Below are 24,568 nucleotides of genomic sequence, written 5' to 3' on the forward strand. Positions count from 1 at the left end.
GTAGGGAAATATGAGCTCTAATGGAGCTCAATGATCTTTTCTAAAAAATAGTGTAAAAAATTCTCACAGACTTCAGAAGAAACTTCTTAACAAGAGGATTGGGGTGAATTTAAAATTGAATCAATACTTTTAAAAAGGACACTTGGTTTATTTAAATTTTGGACTATTTTTTCTTTTAGAAATCTTTTAGATACAAAGGGAACTGGGGACAAGACAACCTTTCAACATAAATCAGTCTAAAAGGGTACTTGAATTTTATTATTATTATTTTTACTTGGACCATATTCATAATCCACCATTCATGTAAAAATTCTAACCCATAAACTTCAATCATGTCGGCAACAAGCATGGGTGCTGTCTGAGAAAGTTTTGGTTTTATCATATTCAAACATTATTTTGTCTCCACCAGGTTTTGATTTCAGAACTGCTTTGACCATCTGTAACATGAAGAAATACATGTGAAATAAATACAGACATTTACACATATTTAAGCAGAAAAATATAAATTTTAACACTCCTTATGTGTTGTAATTCAAGCTCAGGAAAGAGGCTATTTTTGTGCAATTAACTTTATTCTTTGTTGAAATAAATACTGTAATTTTAATGTCTCACAAAATGTAGTTTGTGCACAGGGTTGTACTTTCAAAACACGGCAAAAAAAAAAAAAAAAAAAAAAAACGTAACCTGGTTGACTGGTGCATCTATAGATATAATAAAATATTAAGGACAGAAATAAATTGTGCTTGACAGCAAATGCAACAAGACCAGCAGCCTATAAGTGCTGTGGGGTGATATGATCAGAACCATGGTAAAGAGGTCATAGTTTTGCTTTATCTTAAAGCATGGATAATGACTAATCAGTATACAAGCAAGAGGTAAAAAAATTTTGATAACATTTACATAACTTATATTTTTTGTAAGTTTTTCAGTAGTAGTAGTTTTGGGGCAAACCAATTTCACAAGGTCAAATTAAACAGTTTTCATGCTTTAACTTCTTACCAAAACAGCCTTCAAACCTTCCTGGTGAAACTGGTGATAGTTCAGTTCCCTATCAATCTCAGTGACCTTAAGATACTTCTGAGCTCCTCTGCAAATCACCTTCACTAACACGTTTACTGAAATGTGGTAGCAGAACTCGATTAAACACAGCACAACAAGCATAATCATTCTCATCTCAACCATTGAATTTATTTACACACATGCCCTTTGCCATTTCTATATTTCAAAGCATTCACTCCACTTTTACATATTTGCCCTAAACAAACAAACAAACAAAAACCAATATATATATATATATATATATATATATATATATATATATGATCGTGATCGTGAAATTTGCTTAGTAGACACGTCTCGTGCACTTTAATGTGCTTTGAATGGAAAATTATGCTCCTTTAGAACTAGAATGTGACGCTATTAATGGAGGACAGGAGGCAAATGCAAGTTAATGAAGTTTATTGAATGGAGGTGTGATGAATGGATGCTGGAGATTGACGCAGGGACCTCGACGGCAGCACAGACAGATGAGTAGGTGATTTGAGTGCGTTGGTAGAGGTGGTGGTAGATCCGTGAAAGGTGGTGATAATCCGTGAATGGTGGTGATAATCCAGAAACGACCGAACAGGAAACAGAGCAAGGGCAGGAACACTGAAGGACGAACAGACATGAACTACGAGGACCTCAAACAACGATCTGACAAACAATAGACGAAAGACAGGGCATTAAGTAGGCTGTTGGAATGAGCTGCACCTACACCCACATGAAACAATTAACATGACGTAACATGAACATAGCAGGAGACGGTGCATTCATGAACTGTGACAGTACCCCTCCTCCTAAGGACGCCTCCTGGTGTCCCCAGAATCTCTTACCTGTCGATTGTAATCATCGATAAGGGAGTGATCCAGGATGTCCCTAGCAGGCACCCAACTTCTCTCCTCCGGTCCGTAACCCTCCCAGTCCACCAAGTACTGAAATCCGCATCCCCTCTGTCTAGAGTCCAGAATGCGATTGACCGAATAAGTGGTCTCCCCATCTACGAGTCGTGGCGGCGGGGAACCGGGGTAGGCGGATTAATGGGAGAATGAAATACGGGCTTTATTTTAGACACATGAAAGGCGGGATGAATTCTCCTGTACGCAGGAGGGAGTTTAAGGTGGACTGCAACCGGGCTAATGATCTTGGTGACAGTAAACGGGCCAATAAATTTGGGAGCCAATTTATTAGATACGGAGCGGAGAGGAATATTCTTAGTAGAAAACCACACTTTTTGACCCACAACGTATACGGGAGGCTGGTAGTGATTGGCTTTGGCCATAGTGCCCGCCCTCACTTGGAGTAGAGTCTCGCGGGCTCTAGTCCAAGTGCGGTGACACCTCTGGATGAAGGCGTGAACGGAGACCGTGGTATTGTGGGCGTACTCCACCATAGACAATTGTTGGCTCCAGGAGGAAGGATTCTTGGAGACCAAACATTGCAACACCCTTTCCAAATCTTGGTTGGCTCTCTCGGTTTGACCATTGCTCGGGGGATGAAACCCTGAGGACAGACTTACAGTCGCTCACAGTAATCTACAGAATTCTCGCCAAAATTTGGACACAAATTGGGGTCCCCTGTCAGAAACCACGTCTATCGGAAGGCCATGTAAATGAAAGATGTGATCTACAACGGTCAACGCTGTCTCCTTGGCTGAGGGTAATTTGGGCAAGGGAATAAAGTGGGTCGCCTTCGAGAACCGGTCCACCACGGTCAAAACTACTGTTGCCCTGGGAGGGCGGGAGGGTTTTAATAAAATCTAGAGTGATGTGGGACCAGGGTCTCGAAGGGACCGGCAGCGGTTGAAGTAACCCATCAGGGGGCCGATTGGAAGTCTGACCAGTGGCACAAACTGAGCAAGCCAAAACAAAACTGTGAATGTCGCGAGCCATAAGTGGCCACCAGAATCGTTGCTTGACCAAAAATTTATTACGGTTAACCCCTGGATGGCAAGCCACATTCGAGCAATGTCCCCAATGGATAACGTTGGACGTAATCCCTCCGGCACAAATAAGCGATTCGGTGGGCACCCGGGCGGAGGTGTTACCCCTTCCAAGGCCGTTTTGACCTTCGATTCGATCTCCCATGTGAGTGTGGAGACCACTAATGTCTCAGGAAAAATACACTCGGGAGTGGACGGGCGTTCGGAACGGTCAAAAATACGTGACAAAGAGTCGGGTTTAATATTTTTGGAACCCGGGCGGTACGAGATAGTAAAATCAAAACGTCCGAAAAAAAGTGCCACAGTCGTAGGGACGATGCGGAGGAAGAGAAGCAACACAAGACTTACTGAACACTTCCTTCAGGTGGAGGTACTCCGCGGGCACATTAGACAAATCTACCGCCTCCTCCTGTAACACAGACATAGACACAGACGGACAGGCAGACACTAAACAAGACTCATGACATCTTTTACGCCAGGTAAGAATGGAGTTAGAGGACCAGTCTATTTTGGGGTTATGGAGGAGGAGCCAAGGGTGACAGAGGACTATGGGTGCCAGGGGAGAGTCAAGTATGTGGAAGGAAATGGTTTCAGAGTGATTGCCTGATGTGATGAGGGTGATGTCTTCAGTGATGTGAGAAATAACCGTGATGTGGTGCGGAAGGGCTCTGAGGGGAATGTGGTGTCTGTGAGCCAGTGTGCTGTCCATGAAATTACCTTCTGCCCCTGAGTCCAGTAGTGCTTGACAGTCATGGGTTTGTGCTGACCATCTTAGTCTTAACAGAAGGAGCATAGATGATGATGAGGTCTTCTCGGCGGAGATCCCACCCGATAGTAGCCTCATACGTACTACCGGGCTTGGCCAATGTAAGCGTGATGTCCGGTTCCCCCACAGTAGAAGCACAGGCCAAGGGACCTCCGCCTCTCCATCTCCTCCCGGGAAAGCCGAGTTCGCCCTACCTGCATGGGCTCGTGATCGTAGGAGGGGCTGGCCACGTCCCCGTCGCTGAACCGCACGTCAGTCGGTGTCCTGGATGTGGTACTGGGTAAGCTCCGCCTCTCCATCCACGTCAGATGTGCGTCGACCCGCAAAGCCAGTTCAATGAGCCCATTCAGAGAAGTGGGGAGATCCAGGGTGTAGATCTCCTTCTGGACACGGTCAGCCAGCACATGCAGGAACATGTCCCACTGCGCCTCCTCGTTCCAATGGCACTCCACCGCCAGGGTTCGGAACTCGATGGAATAGTCCGAGACGGATCTCTCATGCTGACGTAGCTCCACAAGCCTCCTGGCCGCCTCCCTCCCGGCAACGGGCCGATCAAATACCCGTCTCATCTCGGCGGAGAGTGCCTGAAACGAGGCGCACCATGGGTCCTGGTTCTCCCACACCGCTGTTCCCCATAATGCCGCCCTCCCAGAGAGCAGGGTTAACACGAAGGCCACTTTGGCCCTCTCATTGGCGAAGGTTCTGGGTTGGAGGGAAAAGTGCATGTCACAGCAGGTTAAGAAAGCTCTACAAAAGTTGGGCTCACCCGAGTAAGTCTCCAGAATCGGGAGACGTGGTTGCGGCTGGGAGGAGGTCTCTGATGGTGCTGGGGGAACAGGCGGTGTGAGTGGTGCAGTGGGGGCTCATACTAGCTGGAACTGTTGGGTGAGCTCGGACACCTGCATCACCAAAGCCTGAACCTCGCGACCAGTGTTGTTAAGATTCCTCTCCTGGGAGTCCATCCTCCGAACACTGGCGCTGAGAAAATCTTCAAGGGCGGAAGGTTGATTACTCGCTGCCTCCATTGTTGGTCAGATCGTTCTGTGACGCTATTAATGGAGGACAGGAGGCAAATGCAAGTAAATGAAGTTCATTGAATGGAGGTGTGATGAATGGATGCTGGAGATTGACGCAGGGACCTCGACGGCAGCACAGACAGATGAGTAGGTGATTTTAGTGCATTGGTGGTAGATCCGTGAAAGGTGGTGATAATGCGTGAATGGTGGTGATAATCCAGAAACGACCGAACAGGAAACAGAGCAAGGGCAGGAACACTGAAGGACGAACAGACATCAACCACGAGGACCTCAAACAACGATCTGACAAACAAGAGACGAAAGACAGGGCATTAAGTAGGCTGTTGGAATGAGCTGCACCTGCCACACCCACATGAAAAAATTAACATGACGTAACATGTACACAGCAGGAGACGGTGCATTCATGAACCGTGACATAGAATCATTAATGGTGGAATATCCTGTGAAGTCCACTTCGTAGGGCACTTAACTTACGAGTGAATAGAACAAACCCCTGTATTCAAAATGTGCAGAGCTGGGGTCAAGTAGGGCTCGCTGCAGCCTGCGGTGGACATCCAACTCCGCCCACCCCCAAGTGTGACGTCAGAAGTCACGCCCATCCCCGACACAACCCCTCCCACGTCCGAGTGTGACATAAACGAAAGCCTTGGCCATATCAAATACGTCCCCTTCATGTGATTTCCCCATTTCCATAGCGGGGAAACCCGGAAGTATGTTAAAGCAATTTATGGAAGTTTAGGGGATCTAAATAAAATGATATTGTCCTTCGTATTACTAATTCACGTTTTCTTATTTTTGTAAAAGATGTCTAGGCTAAAATGGCACAACTTAAATGTATAACAGCCCTTAAAATGCTTGTTTATTAAAGTAGGCTAAATATTAATTAAAACTTTTAAACCTTACCTTGTTAATTTAATGAGATACATTCACATTTATTAAGGTCATTAAGGTAATGAAAAAGACATCCATTGTTTCATTGGGTATTTTTATATTTACTATTTTACAAAAACAAAATTAGTACAAAAAAAAAAAAATATATATATATATATATATATATATATATATATATATATATATATATATATATATATATATATATATATATAAGTTTTTGAACAGTAAGATTTTTTTTGAAGTCTCTTCTGCTCACCAAGCCAGCATTTATTTGATCCAAAATACAGCAAAAACAGTAATGTGAAATATTTTTACAACTTAAAAGAACTGCTTTCTATTTGAATGTATTTTAAAATTTAGTATATTCTGTGATATTCAGTGATCAAAGCTGAATTTTCAGTGTATTAACATAATAATAATAAAATGTTTTTTGAGCATCATATCACCATATTAGAATGATTTCTGAAGGATCATGTGACTGGAGTAAGTTACCTTTGAAATCACAGGAGTAAATTTAATTTTAATAGAAATATAGAAAATTGTTAATTTAAATAGCAAAAATGTTATACAAATATTTTAAAATTAGACAGATTTTGCTGTACTTCAGACTAAATAAATGCAGGCTTGATGAGCAAAAGAGATTTCTTTAAAAACAAAAAATCTTACTGTTCAAAAACTTTTGACTGGTTGTGTTTAACGAAAGGTATGCTATACTATTATAAAGTCTGAGCAGCTGAATGAACAGATAAACAGTTCTTGACATGCAGGACACACACACACACACACACACACACATAGACTACACAGAGAGATTCCTTGCTTGAATATATCCTCCCTCCAGGTAGTTTTTGATGGCATTCTGTTGATTTTTCCTGTCCATCTGGAGAAAGACAAGCCCTTTCACCTCCCCACAGAATAACAAACGATGACTCTGTACCACGCTGGACCAGTGTCCCTTAAAACTTCCACTCTATGTCCTCTTTGCGCTCCTGGTTAAAAATAGAGAATACATACGTGTTGGGGTTATGTGTCCACAAAGCATTATTTACCTTATCATTCTACATAAACATATTTATGATTTTAAACCACAAAAATCAATATCTAAAGAAATGCTCTCACCATACCTCCAGGCACCACTGCATGGCTTATGTGGTCCTTCAAGTAAATTGTGACGTAATTTTCTTTACTGGTGAAGCTGCAGCAGGGACCCCTTAACCCGGGAGCACTGCCCTGCATCAGGCTTGGACTGAAAATGTGTAGAATACTGTAAAACATGACAAACAAACATTGTGTGATCTTTCCATTAATATAGAAGAATACAAAGATAATCTGTGACATACACAGAGATATCCAGCAAGATATAATGAAATGATGTGTTTGCCCAACCAAGTTACTGTGCACGGGTACTGTGATCAGGGTATATCATTAAAGATGTCATATGTATGTGAGTGTTTTGTGTGTGTGTGTGTGTGCGTGCATGCGTGTGTGGTGGTGGGTGGGGCAGGTAAGTACATATGTGTGAGAGGGAAGTGTGTGTCTTTGAGTGGGTGAGATGAGTGTTATGTGTGGGGGGCAGGAAATAAAAAAATATTGCACATAGATTCATAATTGATTTTATGTTGTAAGACTTGTGCCTTCTATGTGTCTATCTGTCTCTCTATCTACGTATGTATGTATATATGTATGTATTTGTGTGTGTGTACACGTATGTATGCATGCATGCATGCCACGAATACATACATACATATATACATACATACATACATACATGTGTGGATAGATAGACCCCCCCCCAACCTAAAAGCACTCATCTCACCCTCCCCCCACACACACATATAAGTATATTTGTTGCTACCTAAGCAATGACATGCCTGTGTGAAGTTGAAATTAAAAAATACTTGTTGTTTATGCGCATGCACACAAATGACACACACATTCTTAAAGTTCTCAACATTTTAAGTGTTAGTAAAGACAAAAAAAAAGTATTTTTTTTACTTACCGACACGGCAAACAGCTTCTTTTTTAGCGGTTGGCAAACAATACATATTATCTTCTTATTGATGCTTCTTCCTGTTTCAAAATGAATGAGAATGTGACGTATTTTGACATGGGTGTGGTCTGTGACGTCACACTGGGATGTGGGCCGGGTTGGCGCTATTTAATGTTAGGTTACGGTAAAAATCAAGCTGTTCCAATTTACTATAGTGAAGATGGAACGATATATTACAAAATGTGTAACCATTTTTGCAACTACTAGTCATATGTCAACAGAATTTACATTAAATGTCACCCTAAATGTATATAGATGTTGTATATATTAGTGTTCCTGTAGCTCAAGTGGTAGAGCATTGCAAGCGCAAGTTTGGGGGTTCGAATTAGTGATGGGAAGTTCGGATCATTTTACCGACTCGGACTTTTGAGTCTAGTTCAGCAAAATGAACGAATCTTTTTTCGAGTCATTTCGTTCATTTCGTTAATTTTAGCAAAATGTTATTAAAATATTAAGTGCTACCTCCCCAACACATCTAGTACTTACGCAAACGTTGATCACACTACAAACAATACAAAACTAAAATGCTATGAGATAAAGAAAAAAATAATCATTCTTTACCTGGGTCTTCAGTCTGTGATTAGCTCATCTCACCTCTTATCTGACAAGAAGTCTTCGGGTTTAAGTCATTCCTTAATCACGTGACAGCCCCATACGCAAAACTAACGCAGTCTTGAGCCGGAAAGAGAATTGATTAGTTCATCTCATGAGTCTTTCGGGTCGAGTTTGACTCGTTCCTTAATAACGTGACAGCCCCATGCGCTATTTCTGACATTTCTGTCACTGTGTTTTTGTTACTGTTTGTTGAGGATCTGTGGTTTGTTATTATTTTATAAATAAATAAAACCCTGTTATAAATAAAATTTTGATTAATTTGTCTTCTTGACTGTCTATCGGTAAATAAACACTAGGCTATATAATAATATAATAATCCAAGCTTACAATAAAAAGTATTTATAGACTAGTTCGTTCATTTTTACTCCAATTTTGAGTTTGCTGGTATAATAATTGCTTTTCCTAGGCAGACTTGACATATTGGTGTAATATATGTATAAGAAGATTGCTCAAAAAAGGACATAATGACATACATTAAAAGCAAATAACATTTTGAATTTGAATTATTAATGTTAAAGACAAATGTTAAAGACATTAAGGTTATGATAACTTCAGCTTTAACAGTTTTAACCCAGCTCAGAGTGAGGAGTTTCAGATCCTGGTGCACTGCCAGTGCAGGGGCCATGTTTTGGGAAGACTTTGACGAGAGGGTAGCAAGCTTGAGGCCTTCTGCTACCTCTTCTAAGACCTCAGATGCTATGATGGCCAACCTTGCAGAGCCACTCTTACCCCACACATCAGACCCTCTGGCCTGGTGGAGGAGATGTTCACCAGTATACACAAGCCTTTCTGAAGTCACAAAGACAAGACTTTGCATTGTGGCCACATCCGTGCCATCTGAATTTTTTTTTCTAAAACTGGGCAGATTATCTCAGATAGAAGAACTCACAGACTCAGCCCATCCAAGGTCAGGGAGCTTGTTTTTTTTTTAATAATGTAAACATGCCTTAAAGCAAGTCCTAAAAATATAGCCACAGTGTGTTATTTATTTTAAAGCTTATTTATTTTTATTTATTTAGAAAAAGACTAGCTTGTTGTGCAATATTTTTGTTGTTGTGATTTTAAAAGGTAATTTGTTATTGTTATAAGGCTCCGTAGCTTTAGTATCTCTTAATTTTCATTTATTTTTTATTCAAATGGTTTAAAATTATTTTGGGAATAGCTTGTTGTGCAATATTTAGTTTTTCTTTTTTTTATATTGTACTTTTAAAGTTCATTTGTTAAGGTTATTAGACCCTGTGGCTTTATTATCTTTTAATTTTAATTTCATTTTTAATTATTTACATTTTTATTATTTTAATTTATTTTGGAATAGTTGTCCTCTTTGTTACAAAGCTTTTCTGTAATAAACAATAAACAACTATTCAAAAGTATGTACAGTGTTTTTAATGTTTATAAAGTGTCATATGTTACAAAAGTATGGTTTACACAGACAATCTGATTTAATAACTGCACAACTAAACAAAAACAAACAAACAGACAGAAAAAAAGATCAACATTTTAAGCATAACCAACTCTTTATTTCCACATTCAGTGTTATGGAAAAGTACCACCATGACAGAAATTAAAACCAACAATTTGAAACCAGAAATGCATCACGTTACCGTAAGAGTAAATAATACTAATAATAAATAAGTACTACGCACCCATTTTGTAAGGAAAGTTGTAAATGAACTAATTACTCTTGCCAATGTTGTCACATCACAGTACAAAAGAACGAAAAACCCGAAGAACCGAAAGATGAACTATTCAATTCTGCATTCTTTTACTGTCAGTGTCTATGGTTTTAGCGTATGGGTCTGTCACGTGATTAAGGAACGACTCGACCCGAAGACTCATGAGATGAACTAATCAATTCTCTTTCCGGCTCATATTGCATTGGGTTTAACGTATTGGGCTGTCACGTGATTGAGGAACGAGTCAAAAACCCGATAGACTCGAACTATGAACTAATCAATTCTCTTTCCGGCTCATGCTGCATTGGGTTTAACGTATTGGGCTGTCACGTGATTGAGGAACGAGTCAAAAACCCGATAGACCCGAACTATGAACTAATCAATTCTCTTTCCGGCTCAGACTGCATTGGGTAAGCGTATGGGGCTGTCACGTGATCAAGGAACGAGTCAAAAACCCGATAGACCCGAACTATGAACTAATCAATTCTCTTTCCGGGTCAAGACTGCATTGACTGACAGGTGAATTACTACTACTAGAACAGAACCCATAGAATAATGCGCATGCGCGACTGAACGAATCACTCCCCGAGACGACTCGTTCTTCCCGAGTCACATTAAAGATTCGTTCAAAATGAACGAATCGTTCAAGAACGACACATCACTAGTTCGAATCCCGGGGGAACACATGTTAGGAAAAATTTGTTAGCCTGAATGCAATGTTAGTCAAGCATCTGCTAAATGCATACATTTAATTTAATTTTAATATAGATATTTATCAAACTGATATGTTTAAATTATACAAAAATAAAGCTTACTTACCATGCTGCTCTGTATGAACGAATTGCAACTGACAAAAATGGCGGCTGTCCAGACAGGAATGTCGTTTAAAATGGGCGTGGCTTGGCTGGCAGTGTAAAGTGTTAATTAAAGCTGAGCAATACTAACTACCAATAACACTAACCTCTCTGTTCTTCAGAATCTTCACGTTACATTCTGTAAGGTTCTAGATCACTCATCGTTCTTTTATAAATTCTGTCTACTTCACTTGTAGACTGGTGTAAATGTTCCAGCATTTATTGGTTAACTGTTGAGTGGATAATCCATCTATAATGCAAGGTTAAAAAGGAATAATAAATTCAGAAATAAATGTACATATGTTTAAGCAACAATGTGGCATTTTTTTCTTTCACAGGATTGGATCTTACCAACGTGATCTGATGGGAACCAAGGAGCAGCAATAAAGGGATCTGCTGTGCCTGAGGAGGGAGCTCTGCTCAATTTGTGACTTCCTGTTGTTCCATTGTACATGTGCTATTGTGTGTTTGCTCAAAGTCCTTTTAGGCAAGTCGTGCCACTCAGCCGCCATCTTGGCAACGCCTCCGGGCAGCTATTTCAGACTAACAAGACCAGGCTCCTATCTAAATGAATGGGCAGAGAGTCAGAACTGCACTTTCACTGGTCACTGAGACATTAAAACTGCATGTATAGAAACAGCAGTGAAATATGATAAAAATCGCTGAAAATGTTTGATGATTTTGCCCCAAATTAAGGTTTAAAAATGCCTTTTTCCTCACAGGTTATACCTTTACTACTTTTGTATATTTTGTAAAGTATTGTAAATATTCTTTTCCACACATGGGCGATGTAGGGGTTGAGTGCCATTTTCTTTTGCTAATTTCTCCTGTTTTTCATTATATGGGGAGTTAGGGTAGCATATTGTATTTTTATTTAGTTTTTCTTTTGTTTTGGGAAATGTAGTCTTTTCTATTAGGAGCTGACTTGTTTTTTTTTTGTGGTTGTTTTGGCCTTTGCTCACTGCTGAAGTTGAGCTTTTACTCTGTAAATACATGTATAGGATCTTTGATTGTTGATTTTAGTTTATGTTGCGGCCTTACCCTATACAGGGCCGTAACAGTTAATATATAGGCACAGCAGTAATATCAGAATCAGAATATCTGTTTAAATATAATTTATTCATCATCTAACTAAAATATTTCCATTCTGTGTGTGTAAATCATAGACTGTATAAAAACATGTGTAAAAAACAACAACCTTTAAAGTCCGTTTGTAAAAACTTAACAAATGCACATACAAAAAATAAATAAAGAATGTTTAACAAGAATGTACAGTAAGTGTTGTCATTATGCTCAAATCCAATGTACCTGAAGTTTTGGTGAGTCCTGTTCAAGCATCATACAGATATATTACAGCGAGTTTATAAAAGTCAGTCACCACAGGACGCCATAGACGAGATTTAAAATCTAATGCATGTCAATGTTGCCTTATTGTGTTGTAGTTGGCTAAATCAGTAGTCTACAATAATTCTGTTTATACATAAGCCATCTGTTAAAAACAAAGTTTAAACATAAACTGCTTTATTAATCTTATGTTCGAAGATGTATGTGTAGGCTACAGTTACAGCAAGACATCAAAACTTTGTCTATTATCCTGCCATCATATTGCATTATATGGTAGTATGCATTTGGTAAATAGACTTGAGTTGAAAGAACAGGATGATATAAGCACATAAGAACAAGAAGGATGAAGAACAAAGTCATCTAATATTTACAATTATATAATTTATATATATCAGACACATGACTCACTTAAATATGCAATAGCCTCTTTTTGTTGATCTGAATCTTACACTTGTTCACTGGGAAAACTTTCATGGTTCTTTGTCCAGACACTCATTGCAACTGGTTGGGAAAGATTGATATGGAAGGAAGCTTTTTATCCATTGGACATTTTCCTCTGGAATGACTGTGTAGAGAAGCTAATTTACTAAAGCTCTTCCCACACGAAGCGCAGTGGTACGGCTTCTCTCCAGTGTGGCTCCTCTCATGTATTTTCAGAGACGCTAACCAACTGAATCTCCTGTCACAGTGTGAACAAGTGTAAGGTTTTTCTCCAGTGTGAGTCCTCTGGTGCAGTTTCAATTCAGCGTTTGTGATATAGGTCTTCCCGCATTCAAAGCACACATAATCTTTCACGCCGCTGTGTCTTTTCTGGTGTAATTTTAAAGCACCCAGCTGAGTAAAACCCCTAAGACACAGTGAACACTTGTAAGGTTTCTCCTTTAAATGAACTTTCCTGTGGGCCTTCAGGCATACCGCCTTAACAAACGTTTTATCGCACTGATCGCAGTTATACCGTCTTTCTCCAGAATGAGAAAGGAGATGTAATCTAAGAGTGTTTGGATGTGTGAAACTCTTCCCGCACTGCTCACATGAGAAAGGTTTCTCTCCAGTGTGGATCCTCTCGTGTATTTTCCGATGTCCCGTTTGACTGAATGTCTTGTCGCAGTGTGAACACTTGTAAGGTTTTTCTCCAGTGTGAGTTTTCTGGTGCTGTTTCAGTTCAGCATCTCTAACGAAGGATTTCCCACAATCGAAGCACATATGATTCTTCACACCACTGTGCCTTATCTGGTGCGTATTTAAAGCGCCCATCTGACTAAAACTCTTTCCACACAGAGAACACACATAAGGCTTCTCCTGTGTATGAACTTTCAGGTGCCTCTTTAGGGATGCTACCCTAATAAACGTTTTACCACACTGGTCACAGTAGTAAGGCCTCTCCCCAGAATGAGAACGCAGGTGTAATTTAAAACTGTCGGCATGTGTGAAACACTTCCCGCACTGATCACACGTGTAAGGTTTTTCTCCAGTGTGGATTTTCATGTGATATTTAAAACCCCCTCTCTGTGCGAAACACTTCCCGCATTGGTCACATGTGTACGGTTTCTCTCCCGTGTGGATTCTCATGTGATGTTTCAGACTCTGTTTGTATAAGAAACGCTTGCCACACTGAGAGCAGGTGAACGTTTTTTGGCCTTTTCTTTTTGATGAGTGGCCCGAGGACTTTGTTATGGATTTGATTTTGTGTTTCTCCTCCACTTCAGGGATTTCATCAATGTCCTTGATTTTTCCCTTTAGGTCTAAAATGTAAAAGATTTGATTTTCAGAAAATTATAAAATGAGAAAATCATAAAAGATCATTTTGAAGGGAAAAAAATGCGTGAACACTGATATGACAGCATTTTGATGCTTTATTCTGTACACTGATATTCAAATTATTATTATTTTTAAACACCTCAGGGACAAAGTGCAGGGTTTTTTTTAGTAAAAAATTATTAAATATGTTTCAGCAATAACATTTAATAAATCAAGACTCAAAACTATCTAATGTTTAGTAATGATTGCAAAATGTGTGTAATATCTAGTCCAGCTTCCTGATAATGATAATCAATGATTCCCGAATCTTATTTCACTGACCATTTGTTAACAACTAAAGAAAATAAGCCATCATTCTTGTAAAGTGTCCTTTAACATTTATTTCACAGCTCTTACACCTTTTGTACCTACAACCACTAAATCTGATGAACTGCTTTAATGAAGAACCAAGAAATAAACACCAACCTCTTTGTTCTTCAGTATCTTCTTGTTTTATTCGACAGGGTTCATTCATGTTCTCTCTTCTTTCTTAAGCTCTGCCTTCTTCACTTTTAGGCTGATGTGATTTTTCCAGCATTTATTAATGAATTGTTTTTAGGAGAAGCTTCACAAGAGGGGTTATTCTTCTGTGGTAGGAAAAATGAAACATAAATAAATTAGGCTAATACATCCGTAGTTAAATTGATTCACACATTCACAAGGCTTCATTTAACATATGTAGGCTACATTGTAGCCGGCTAAATTTCTATTTTCGCCAGCAAACGGCTGGAAAAGTGCACATATACCGCTGTAGAGTGATGTTACGTTCAATACAAAACCCCGAAGCTTCATAATAAAGCGCTGTATCGGAGCTTGATTCGTTTTGCCTGAAGCACGTGATCTATGACGCCAAAGCTTCGTTCACCGCTGCGTTCGTCTGGTCTGAAAACCACGTGATTCATACATCTGAATCAAAATAAACGAATATGAATTTAATATATGAATTTATTTCATTTATATTATTTATTTTAGTGCCAGTACACTGAAACAACAATTGGTGTTTGCGCCTGTCAGTTATATTGTGCACAAAGGCACATAAGGAATAACAGATGACTTGCCATTGAATTATTAGAAAATGAATGAACACACTGAAGTCTGAAGATAATGTGGCTACAATGGACAACTCAGTTTACGTTAAACCCCGTCTCCTTGATGTGATTTGCTGTCTCAAACATTTTCATATGGAATAGCAAACTTCTGAGGAGCAATTACAAAATGTATTTGGGGAATTTAAACATTTTGCAAGCAAAAGAAAAAAACATGGAAATATAGTTTTTTTTTTTTTTTTTACAATAAAATTGGAGAGTAGCCTAAATGTTGTTGATGAAATGAGTAACACATTTATTCCATCATTAGTTGGTGAAAAAAATATATAAACATGAAGTAAATAAGAAAACAAATAGATATCCCCCTCTTTTTATCGACATACAATTTACCCCAACATCACAAGAGAAGAGAAAAGCTTCAAGATAGTGTAATCTTATTTTTGGATTTGGTAAATTTGTAATTATTGGTCACATAACAAGATGTTCTAAGCAGAACATTTGATGAGGATCCAGCATCACGCTTGAACGTCTTGGACTGCAACTTACCATGATTGAAGTTTTTTTTTTTTTTTTTTTTTTTTTTTTTATCATGGAGTTGAGAAGGTAATTAAATGAAACTCTCTGTACATGGAATGCAGTAACACGGTTTCTCTCAAGTGTGGATCCCATCATGTTTATTTAACATGATAGGAGTGGTGTTGGATAAGACACGCTTTTGGTGTGAGAAACCCAGGTTCGAATCCACTGTGAGACACCAATGTGTCCCTGAGCAAGACACTTAACCCCTAGTTGCTCGAGAGGCGTGCAACTTCTGACATATATAGCAATTGCTTTGGATAAAACCGTCAGCTAAATTAATAAATGTAAATGTATTTAGAGATGGTGCATGACTGAATCTTGTGTCTCACTGTGAACACTTGTAAGGCTTGTCTCCAGTGTAAGTTCTCTGGTGCAGTTTCAGTTCAGCATCTGTAGTAAAAGTCTTCCTACAATCAAAGGCAAAGCACATATGATTAGAAAAATACCAGGATAAGTGCTGACTGAATTTTCAAAGTAGGGCATACTATACTTTTATAGGGTTAGTTCACCCCCCCCCCCCCCCCCAAAAAAAAAAAAAAATATATATATATATATATAAAATATATATAAAAATTATATATATATATATGAATCATTAATTACTCACCCTCATGTCGGTTCAAACCCGTAAGACTGTTCATCTTCGGAACACAAATTAAGATATTTTGATGAATTCTGAGACCTCTCTCCTCCTCCCATATAGACAGCAATGTAATTACCATGATCAAGGTCCTGAAACTTAGCAAGAAGGTCGATAAAATAATCCATGTTGAATCCGGTGTTTAACCGTAATTTAACAAAGCTACAGGAATATTTTTTTTTACGCAAAGGAAAACAAAAATAACAACTTTATTAAACAATTCATCTTATCAGAGTATCCACTGAACAGCGTGTGGTATTCTTATTGCTTTCCACCAGGAGAGATATTGACCACATTTAAAATCTAGTGCACGTGCTCTAAGCTATGGCCTTCTAAGTCCAGTTTCATACAAAGTTAGCTCTAAACCTAATCAATTATAGCGACCAGAACAAGCGAATCAATGTATCTTAGAGCTGGGCGTAGCCATCATTTCAGAAGTGAGGGGGACAGAAATGATCATATAGCCTATATATATATATATATATATATATATATATATATATATATATATATATTATTTTTCTGAACTGTCTATTGATCAAAGAAACCTGGAAAAAAATTATACTCAGATTTCAAAATTTTTCAACATCATCATAATAATAAATGTTTTTTGAGCAGCAAATCAGAATATCAGAATGATTTCTGAAGGATCTTGTGACAGGAGTAATGATGCTAAAAATGTAGCTTTGAAAAAATAACCTACATTTTAAAATGTATTCAAATATAAAACAGTTATTTTAAATACTAAAAATATTTCAAAATTGTACTGTTTTGCTGTACTTTGGATCAAATAGATGCAGGCTTGGTAAAAAGAAAAGACTTCTTTAAAAAAAAAACAAGAACAGGTTTACTACAAAACCTATTAGGCAACGTTACTTTTTATCTAATTTCTAACTTTTAATTGGCTTAGAAATTATATAACTGCTGGACAATAATCAATAATAATGACTTGTTAATGTTTATGCTACAAATTTTTTTTTATCACATAATAAGGCAGGAAAGTTTCTATACTGTAATAAATGCTATGCAAATTAGAAATGCATTATATACTTTATTTATTACCTGGAGATGACTTGAAAAACACAAATAAACCAAATATTGATACAGTAGTATTTTTTATGCGTTCCTGTTTCCAAACGTTTCTGTTTTCTGTGAAAAATGTTTTTCATGCAGCAATATCTTTTTTCCATTTCCTGGTTCGACTTTCTGCGCGAGAGCGCCTCCGCCCTCCGGGATCGAGGATGAATAAAACACACACTGCAGAAGTGTTGAGCGCTCCGTGATGTTCATCTCGTCTAATTACGCCCCTGTCAGGAAAATGGACCTCGATGGCCAGAGTTTAGAGTCCCCGATCTAGTGGATGTTTATATCCGCAAATAAATACTGTAAATACAAACAGCAGATATTAACCCTTGTGGGTTGTTGGGGATGTTTTCGTCCACTAGGGGGTAAAGTTGAGTCTTATTTTGGCCACAACTTTCTCTGTGTTTGAGCTAATGGAATGATTTTTGGTGACAAATCTTATTTTGACACATATTTTGGGAAAACTCAACGGTACACTGTGGGCAAATTCACTACCCTTTTGGGATGTTCGTGGATGAAAACATCCACTAAATTAAACTACTGTAAAAATGTATCAGATAAATATTTTTTTCAATTTTTTTTTTTTGCATAAATCTATTAATCAACCTCAGTCCTGATCAAAACTACCAATTTTTTTTTTTTTTTTTTAAATCCAAGATTTTAACTTTTTAATTACCAAGTTCATAAATGATGTCAATGATTTGGGAAAAAAAACACACACAAAATTACATATTTTCAATATAAAAAGTGATTGTGGACTGGATATTTTTTTACCTTTTATAACAGTCTTGGGCATGTCAAAGATTAGTAACAACATTGGCTTTGATGCATTTTTAGTTTTTGTGCAGCATTAGATTTAAATTTTTTCTCCCTAATTAGTTGTTGGTGGCTGTTTTTGCTCCATTGACTTCCATTATAACGACATTTTTTGATTGCAAAGCCATGACACCATATAATCATGCATTCTTGATTGTTTGTGGTTTTCCCTTTTGGGAAGAGGTAAAATTTTTAATTTTTACAGTTGATCACTAGGTGGGACCATTAACCCTTTAGATAGGCCTGTGCAAAAAAAGGCTTGGTTTCTGGCTTGTATATGGAGTTATATGGAGTATAACAGCAAATTATAGTGTTTGTGTGTGTGAGAGATTCTTGATTGTTGGTGGTTTTCCCTGTTGGGAAGAGGTAACATTTGTTATTTTTTACAGTTGATCACTAGGTGGGACCATTAACCCTTTAGATAGGCCTGTGCAAAAAAAAAAAAAGCTTAGTTTCTCACACACACACACATACACACTCAATATAATATGCTGTTATACTCCATATAGCTTCATATACAAGCCAGAAACTAAGCCTTTTTTTTGCACAGGCCTATCTAAAGGGTTAATGGTCCCACCTAGTGATCAACTGTAAAATTAACTAATTTTACCTCTTCCCAAAAGGGAAAACCACAAACAATCAAGAATGCATGATTACATGGTGTCATGGCTTTGCAATCAAAAAAATGTTGTTATAATGGAAGTCAATGGGGCAAAAACAGCCACCAACAACAAATTAGGGAGAAAAAAATTAAATCTAATGCTGCACAAAAACTAAAAATGCATTATCATCATTAATCGGTAGCCGAAAATGTTTTTTTTTTTTGTGTGTGTGAGAGATGCATTATGTGCTGTGACACACTGCTCTGTTCACAATGAGTCACAATGAGAGGCACTGTGGTCATTGTTCACGTGTGGTACAGGTGGGTCATGCTGTGGGAACACTATGAGGGTGAAGAGCTGCAGATGAACCCTCTTGTGATGCTAATCTGAAGTAGTTCTTATGGGAACTTGGCCTTGAGTTCTAGAGTAAGAACAAAATGTCAACTGAGACGCGACACGAGATGAACAAATCTTGAGTTCCTGTTATGTGCAGGGAATGTGTGTAGTGTTGTTTTGTAAAACACAGTTTAATTGACAGTGACAGGAAGACTTTGAACATTAACCTCACCTGAGCTACTGTTATGTTCAACATGAATAGATTTCTGTGTCTTTGTTGTTCAGGAAACAGTGGCCAACCAGAACCCAAAGTGTTAGAAAATCTCAGGATTGTGCGAACGAGTGGGTATAGACATGAAATGAGATGAGCTTCACGTTTTGTCAGAAGGTTAACCATACATGTTAAAAAAAAAAAAAAAAACACACAAAAAAATATTTTATTTAAAAACACAAATGGACTCTGTCATTTATAATATGCATATAATAAAAATATTACTTTGATCAGTTACTTTGATCAGGTTAGGGAGTAAAATAGGTTATCTGTAAAATCAGAACGGATAGGGTTTTTTTTTTTTTAGCTGAGAGGAAATTGACAGGAAGGAGATGTAGTTTAAAGGTACAAACCACTAAGCTGAATGAGAAATGTTTCCGCACAAGGACAAAGAGGTCACAGTCTTCATCCTGTTTGTGTTTTTGAAAGAGATATTTTTTTTCTGATGCGCATATAGCTATTGTGAAGACATCTAAAAGTCTAAAGTTAATTGTTGCTGAACCCTTAGGGGCGGTGCAATTTAGTATTATTATTATTATTATTATTATTATTATTATTATTATGCAATTAAGGAATGTGACAATGTTAACGTGCCAAATACAGAATCCCATGGACCAAACATATAACATAAAGGTATGAAACATAGGCTAAGTAAAGAAGATGACAGTATATACATGTGCCAAATATAGACTCGCTTTAACAAACAAACATACACTGTATACTGATAACCAACATTACAAGTCCATTCTGATTAGCTCCTGTATTTGCATTCATGTGTCTGTGAGCATGTGTGTGCATGTGTGTGTGTGTGCGTGTGTGCGTGTGTGTGTGTGTGTGTATGTGCGTGTGTGTGCGTGTGTGTGCGTATGTGTGCGTGTGTGTGTGTGTGTGTGCGTGCGCGTGTGTGTGCGCATGCGTTCGTGTGTCATTGTGTCTACAGTTGGAGGAGGAAGCATACAAATGAAATAGAATCTTAAAAGTTTAATGACAGATATTAGTATAACTTTAAAAATGAAGAAAAAAACAACAAATGTTATTAGCAACAATATTAATAATTACCATAATAATTATTATTTAATTAAAACTGGGAAAGGGTGGTGGACACTGAAGAGGGCAAGTAATAATAATAATATTAAGTTATAAATGAATAAATATTAAATAGTTTTATTGGGGTTACCTCTGATCCTGCAGTGGCTACAACACACCATAACTGAATCCCCATCCCATGTCACACCACAGCAGGAGTGTTAGGGAAAGATGCTGCGGGGCAACAGGGTGCAAAGTCCCCCCAACCCCAATCTGTCATGATCCTGGTCTTTTCCCTTCTCTCTGTCTCCCTCTTGTGATCACTTACTCACTCTTTCACGCACACTTTCCCACTCCTCCGCTCATTATCACTTTCAGCTGTCTCCCCTTTCATTCCCTCACCTGTCCCTTTTTGCCCTTGATTGTCTCTGCTTCTTATTCTCCTCCTAGCCCTGTCTCATTGTCGGATTATTCGATGACCTATCGTGAGATACACCTGTTCCCTAGTCCTGTCCTGTCTAGTCCGTGGATGGTTTCTTGTCATTTGTTTCTGCTGTGAGTAGTTTTGTCATTGGACTGTGTATTATCCAGCTGTGCCTGTTTGCAGAGTACCTGTGCTGCACCTGCCCCTGGCCTTTCACATCGCCGGCGACCTCCTCTGTTTTTTGACTGGGTGTTGACATCCCGGGGTCCCTGCCTCAGCCCCCGTGAAGATTTGTGTTTTCTCTGAGATCCTGTCGTCGGGCCATTTCTGTTTTGGGCTGAAGGAAGTCCGTGATTTTTGTTCTCTTTGTTCTGAGAGAGACTATTTTTCTTTATTAAAGACTGTCAATTGCACCTCTCCCTGGTCTTCCATCGTTCTTACCTCGTAACAGAATAATCCGACCAGAAGATGGACCAGGCGAGTGGTAACCCCCTCCAGAGTGCGGTGGAGCTCCAGGGTGCTCTGCTGGGGAAACATGAGGAGGAGTTATCCACCACGAGACGATCCGTTGAATCTCTGACCGCCCAGCTCTCGGGTCTAACTCAGCAGTTCCTCCACTACCGTCATGAGACCACTGCAGCAGCCGGACAGCGCGACTCTTCTGAGCCACGCATAAACAACCCTCCGTGCTATTCTGGTGAGCCTTTACAATGCCGAGCCTTTCTCACCCAATGCGAGGTTGTTTTTTCTCTCCAGCCGTCCACCTACGCCAGGGATCGATCTAAGGTGGCTTATGTGATTTCTCTTCTAAATGGACGGGCTCGAGAGTGGGCGGCGGCGAACTGGGAGGCAGAGGTCGACTGTGTCTTTAAGTTTTCTCTGTTCAAGGAGGAGATGATCCGAGTATTCGACCGGTCTGCACATGGTGGTGAAGCGTCCCGTCTCCTATCCACCTTGCGCCAGGGGAGGAGGTCAGTCACAGACTTTTCAATTGAGTTTCGTACTCTGGCCACAACTAGTGGATGGAACGGCCCGGCACTAATCTCCCGCTTTCTCGAGGGCCTCAACTCAGAGATTAAGGACGAGGTCGTTGTCCGAGAGGTTCCTGACAATTTCGACTCCCTAGTCGAGCTGGCTCTTCGCATTGAAAGACGTTTCGAGATGCGACGGAGGGCTCGCGGATTGGAGGCTTCTTTACTCCCCTCTTCCTCAGTTACTCGTCCGCCACTGCCCTCTGCTGCTGATCCTGAGCCGATGCAGCTAGGGGGGCTTCGCATAACTGCACGGGAACGCCAGCGCAGGATTATGGATCGTCTATGTATGTACTGCGCTGCCGCTGATCATTTTGTCTCCAGGTGCCCAGTAAAAGCCAGCGCTCGTCAGTAGGCGGAGGGTTGCTGGCGAGCGCTACATCATGGGTCTCTCCATCTAAGTCCTGCACTTCCCTTCCCGTTCACCTCCGCTGGCGGGGATCGTCTGTTTCCTGCTCAGCATTACTAGATTCGGGGGCGGAGGGGAACTTCATTGACGAGACTTGGGCTTTAAGACAAGGTATTCCCCTTTTAGATTTGCAAGACTCCACCCCCCTGTTTGCCCTAGATGGTAGTCCTCTTCCTAGGGTACAGAGAAGGACTTCACCATTGACTCTTACTGTTTCAGGAAATCATAGAGAGACTATTTCTTTTTTTATTTTTCATTCCCCTTTCTCTCCCGTGGTTTTAGGCCACCCGTGGTTAGTTCTTCATAACCCCCAGATTAACTGGGCAGAAGGCACTATTCTGTCTTGGAAATTGTCCTGTCATGTCAATTGTCTGTCTTCTGCTGTGCCCCCTGTCTTGCCCGTAACTGTTTTTCAGGAGGAGCCAGGTGATTTGTCTGGGGTTCCGGAGGAGTATCACGATTTGCGGGAGGTCTTCAGTCGTTCCCGGGCCGCTTCTCTCCCCCCTCATCGCCCGTATGACTGCAGCATAGATCTTCTCCCAGGTACTACGCCCCCCCGTGGTAGACTATACTCATTATCCGCCCCCGAGAGGGAGGCGCTCGAGAAATACCTTTCTGAATCACTGAATGCGGGTACCATCGTTCCTTCCTCGTCTCCAGCGGGAGCCGGTTTCTTCTTTGTTAAGAAGAAAGATGGCTCCCTGCGCCCCTGCATAGACTATCGGGGTTTAAATGATATCACTGTCAAGAATCGTTATCCATTGCCCCTGATGTCCTCCGCCTTCGAGATCTTGCAGGGAGCTAAGATATTCACTAAGCTCGACTTACGTAACGCCTATCACTTAGTACGTATTAAGGAGGGGGATGAATGGAAGACCGCGTTTAATACGCCCCTCGGACACTTTGAATACCGGGTTCTTCCCTTCGGGTTGGTCAACGCTCCCGCGGTCTTTCAAGCCTTAGTCAATGATGTCCTACGAGACATGCTCAATGTTTTTGTATTCGTCTACCTTGATGACATTCTGATTTTTTCGCCGTCTCTCCAGGTGCACGTCCAGCATGTTCGTCGTGTTCTTCAGCGCCTATTAGAGAATCGACTTTACGTTAAGGCCGAGAAGTGTTCTTTCCACGCCCCCTCAGTTACGTTTCTGGGCTCGATCATCTCGGCAGAAGGGATTAGTATGGACCCTGCTAAGGTCCAGGCTGTTACCGACTGGCCTGTGCCCGATTCCCGTCTCGCACTACAACGTTTTCTCGGGTTTGCTAATTTTTATCGTCGTTTTATACGTAACTTTAGTCAAGTAGCCGCACCCCTTACTGCTCTGACCTCAGTCAAGTCCCAGTTTAGATGGTCCGCTTCTGCGCAGGCTGCGTTCGACACGCTTAGATCGCTTTTTACTACCGCACCTATCCTTCTCACCCCTGACTTCTCTAAACAATTCATAGTCGAGGTCGATGCCTCGGAAGTAGGGATCGGGGCGGTGCTATCCCAGCGCTCCTCCGCTGACGACAAGATACACCCCTGCGCCTTTTTCTCCCACCGTCTTTCTCCTGCTGAGCGCAATTACGACGTAGGCAACCGCGAACTGCTCGCCATCCGTCTAGCATTGGGCGAATGGCGACAGTGGCTAGAAGGAGCTCCCGTCCCTTTTATCGTCTGGACAGATCACCGTAACCTAGAATATATCCGCAAGGCCAAGAGACTAAATGCTCGTCAGGCCCGCTGGGCGTTATTCTTTACCCGTTTTGATTTCACTATCTCGTACCGTCCGGGTACCAAGAACGTCAAACCTGATGCACTATCCCGTCTTTTTGACTCCTCTGCTTCTTCTGAGCCTGAGGAGATTATTCCCCCGGGTCATGTTGTTGGCACGGCCGTCTGGGGAATAGAGAAGCTGGTTAAGCGCTCCCTCTCTCGTGTCATAGTTCCGCGCAACTGCCCTAAGGGGCTGCTTTTCGTCCCTGTGTCAGCGCGTCGGGCAGTCCTTCAATGGGGACACACCTCTAAATTGACAGCCCATCCCGGCGTCCGGGGCACCATCGCTTTTATCCGTCAGCGCTTTTGGTGGCCGTCTTTAGAACGGGACACGCGACGATTTATTGCCTCCTGCGATACGTGCGCCCAGACTAAGACTGACAGTTCCCCTCCGGCCGGTCTACTTCGTCCGTTACCGGTTCCGACTCGACCGTGGTCTCACTTAGCACTCGACTTTATCACCGGTCTTCCTCTCTCTGGGGGGAACACCGTTATTCTTACCGTGGTAGATCGTTTTTCTAAGTCGGCCCATTTTA

General features: G+C 40.4%; 1 protein-coding gene across 1 annotated transcript; it reads right to left on the minus strand.

Moving 5' to 3' along the window:
* Positions 1-12,376: 12,376 nt before the first annotated feature.
* On the minus strand, positions 12,377-14,811 carry LOC113099072 (oocyte zinc finger protein XlCOF6.1-like). The gene is made up of 2 exons (XM_026264150.1): positions 14,440-14,811; positions 12,377-13,958 (listed from the first exon to the last, which is right to left on the minus strand). The coding sequence occupies exons 1-2, from the start codon at positions 14,486-14,488 to the stop codon at positions 12,709-12,711; spliced, it is 1,299 nt and encodes a 432-aa protein (XP_026119935.1). The 5' UTR covers positions 14,489-14,811; the 3' UTR covers positions 12,377-12,708.
* Between the last annotated feature and the right edge of the window lie 9,757 nt (positions 14,812-24,568).

The sequence above is a fragment of the Carassius auratus genome, unplaced genomic scaffold, assembly GCF_003368295.1.
Source record: "Carassius auratus strain Wakin unplaced genomic scaffold, ASM336829v1 scaf_tig00216852, whole genome shotgun sequence".
NCBI classification, from domain to species: Eukaryota; Metazoa; Chordata; class Actinopteri; order Cypriniformes; family Cyprinidae; genus Carassius; species Carassius auratus.

Coding starts and splice junctions, on each gene's coding strand:
- LOC113099072 (XM_026264150.1), bottom strand. CDS start 14,488: ATGAATGAACCCTGTCGAATAAAACAAGAAGATACTGAAGAACAAAGA. Junction 13,959..14,439: donor AGATACTGAAGAACAAAGAG/GTTGGTGTTTAT, acceptor TTTACATTTTAG/ACCTAAAGGGAAAAATCAAG.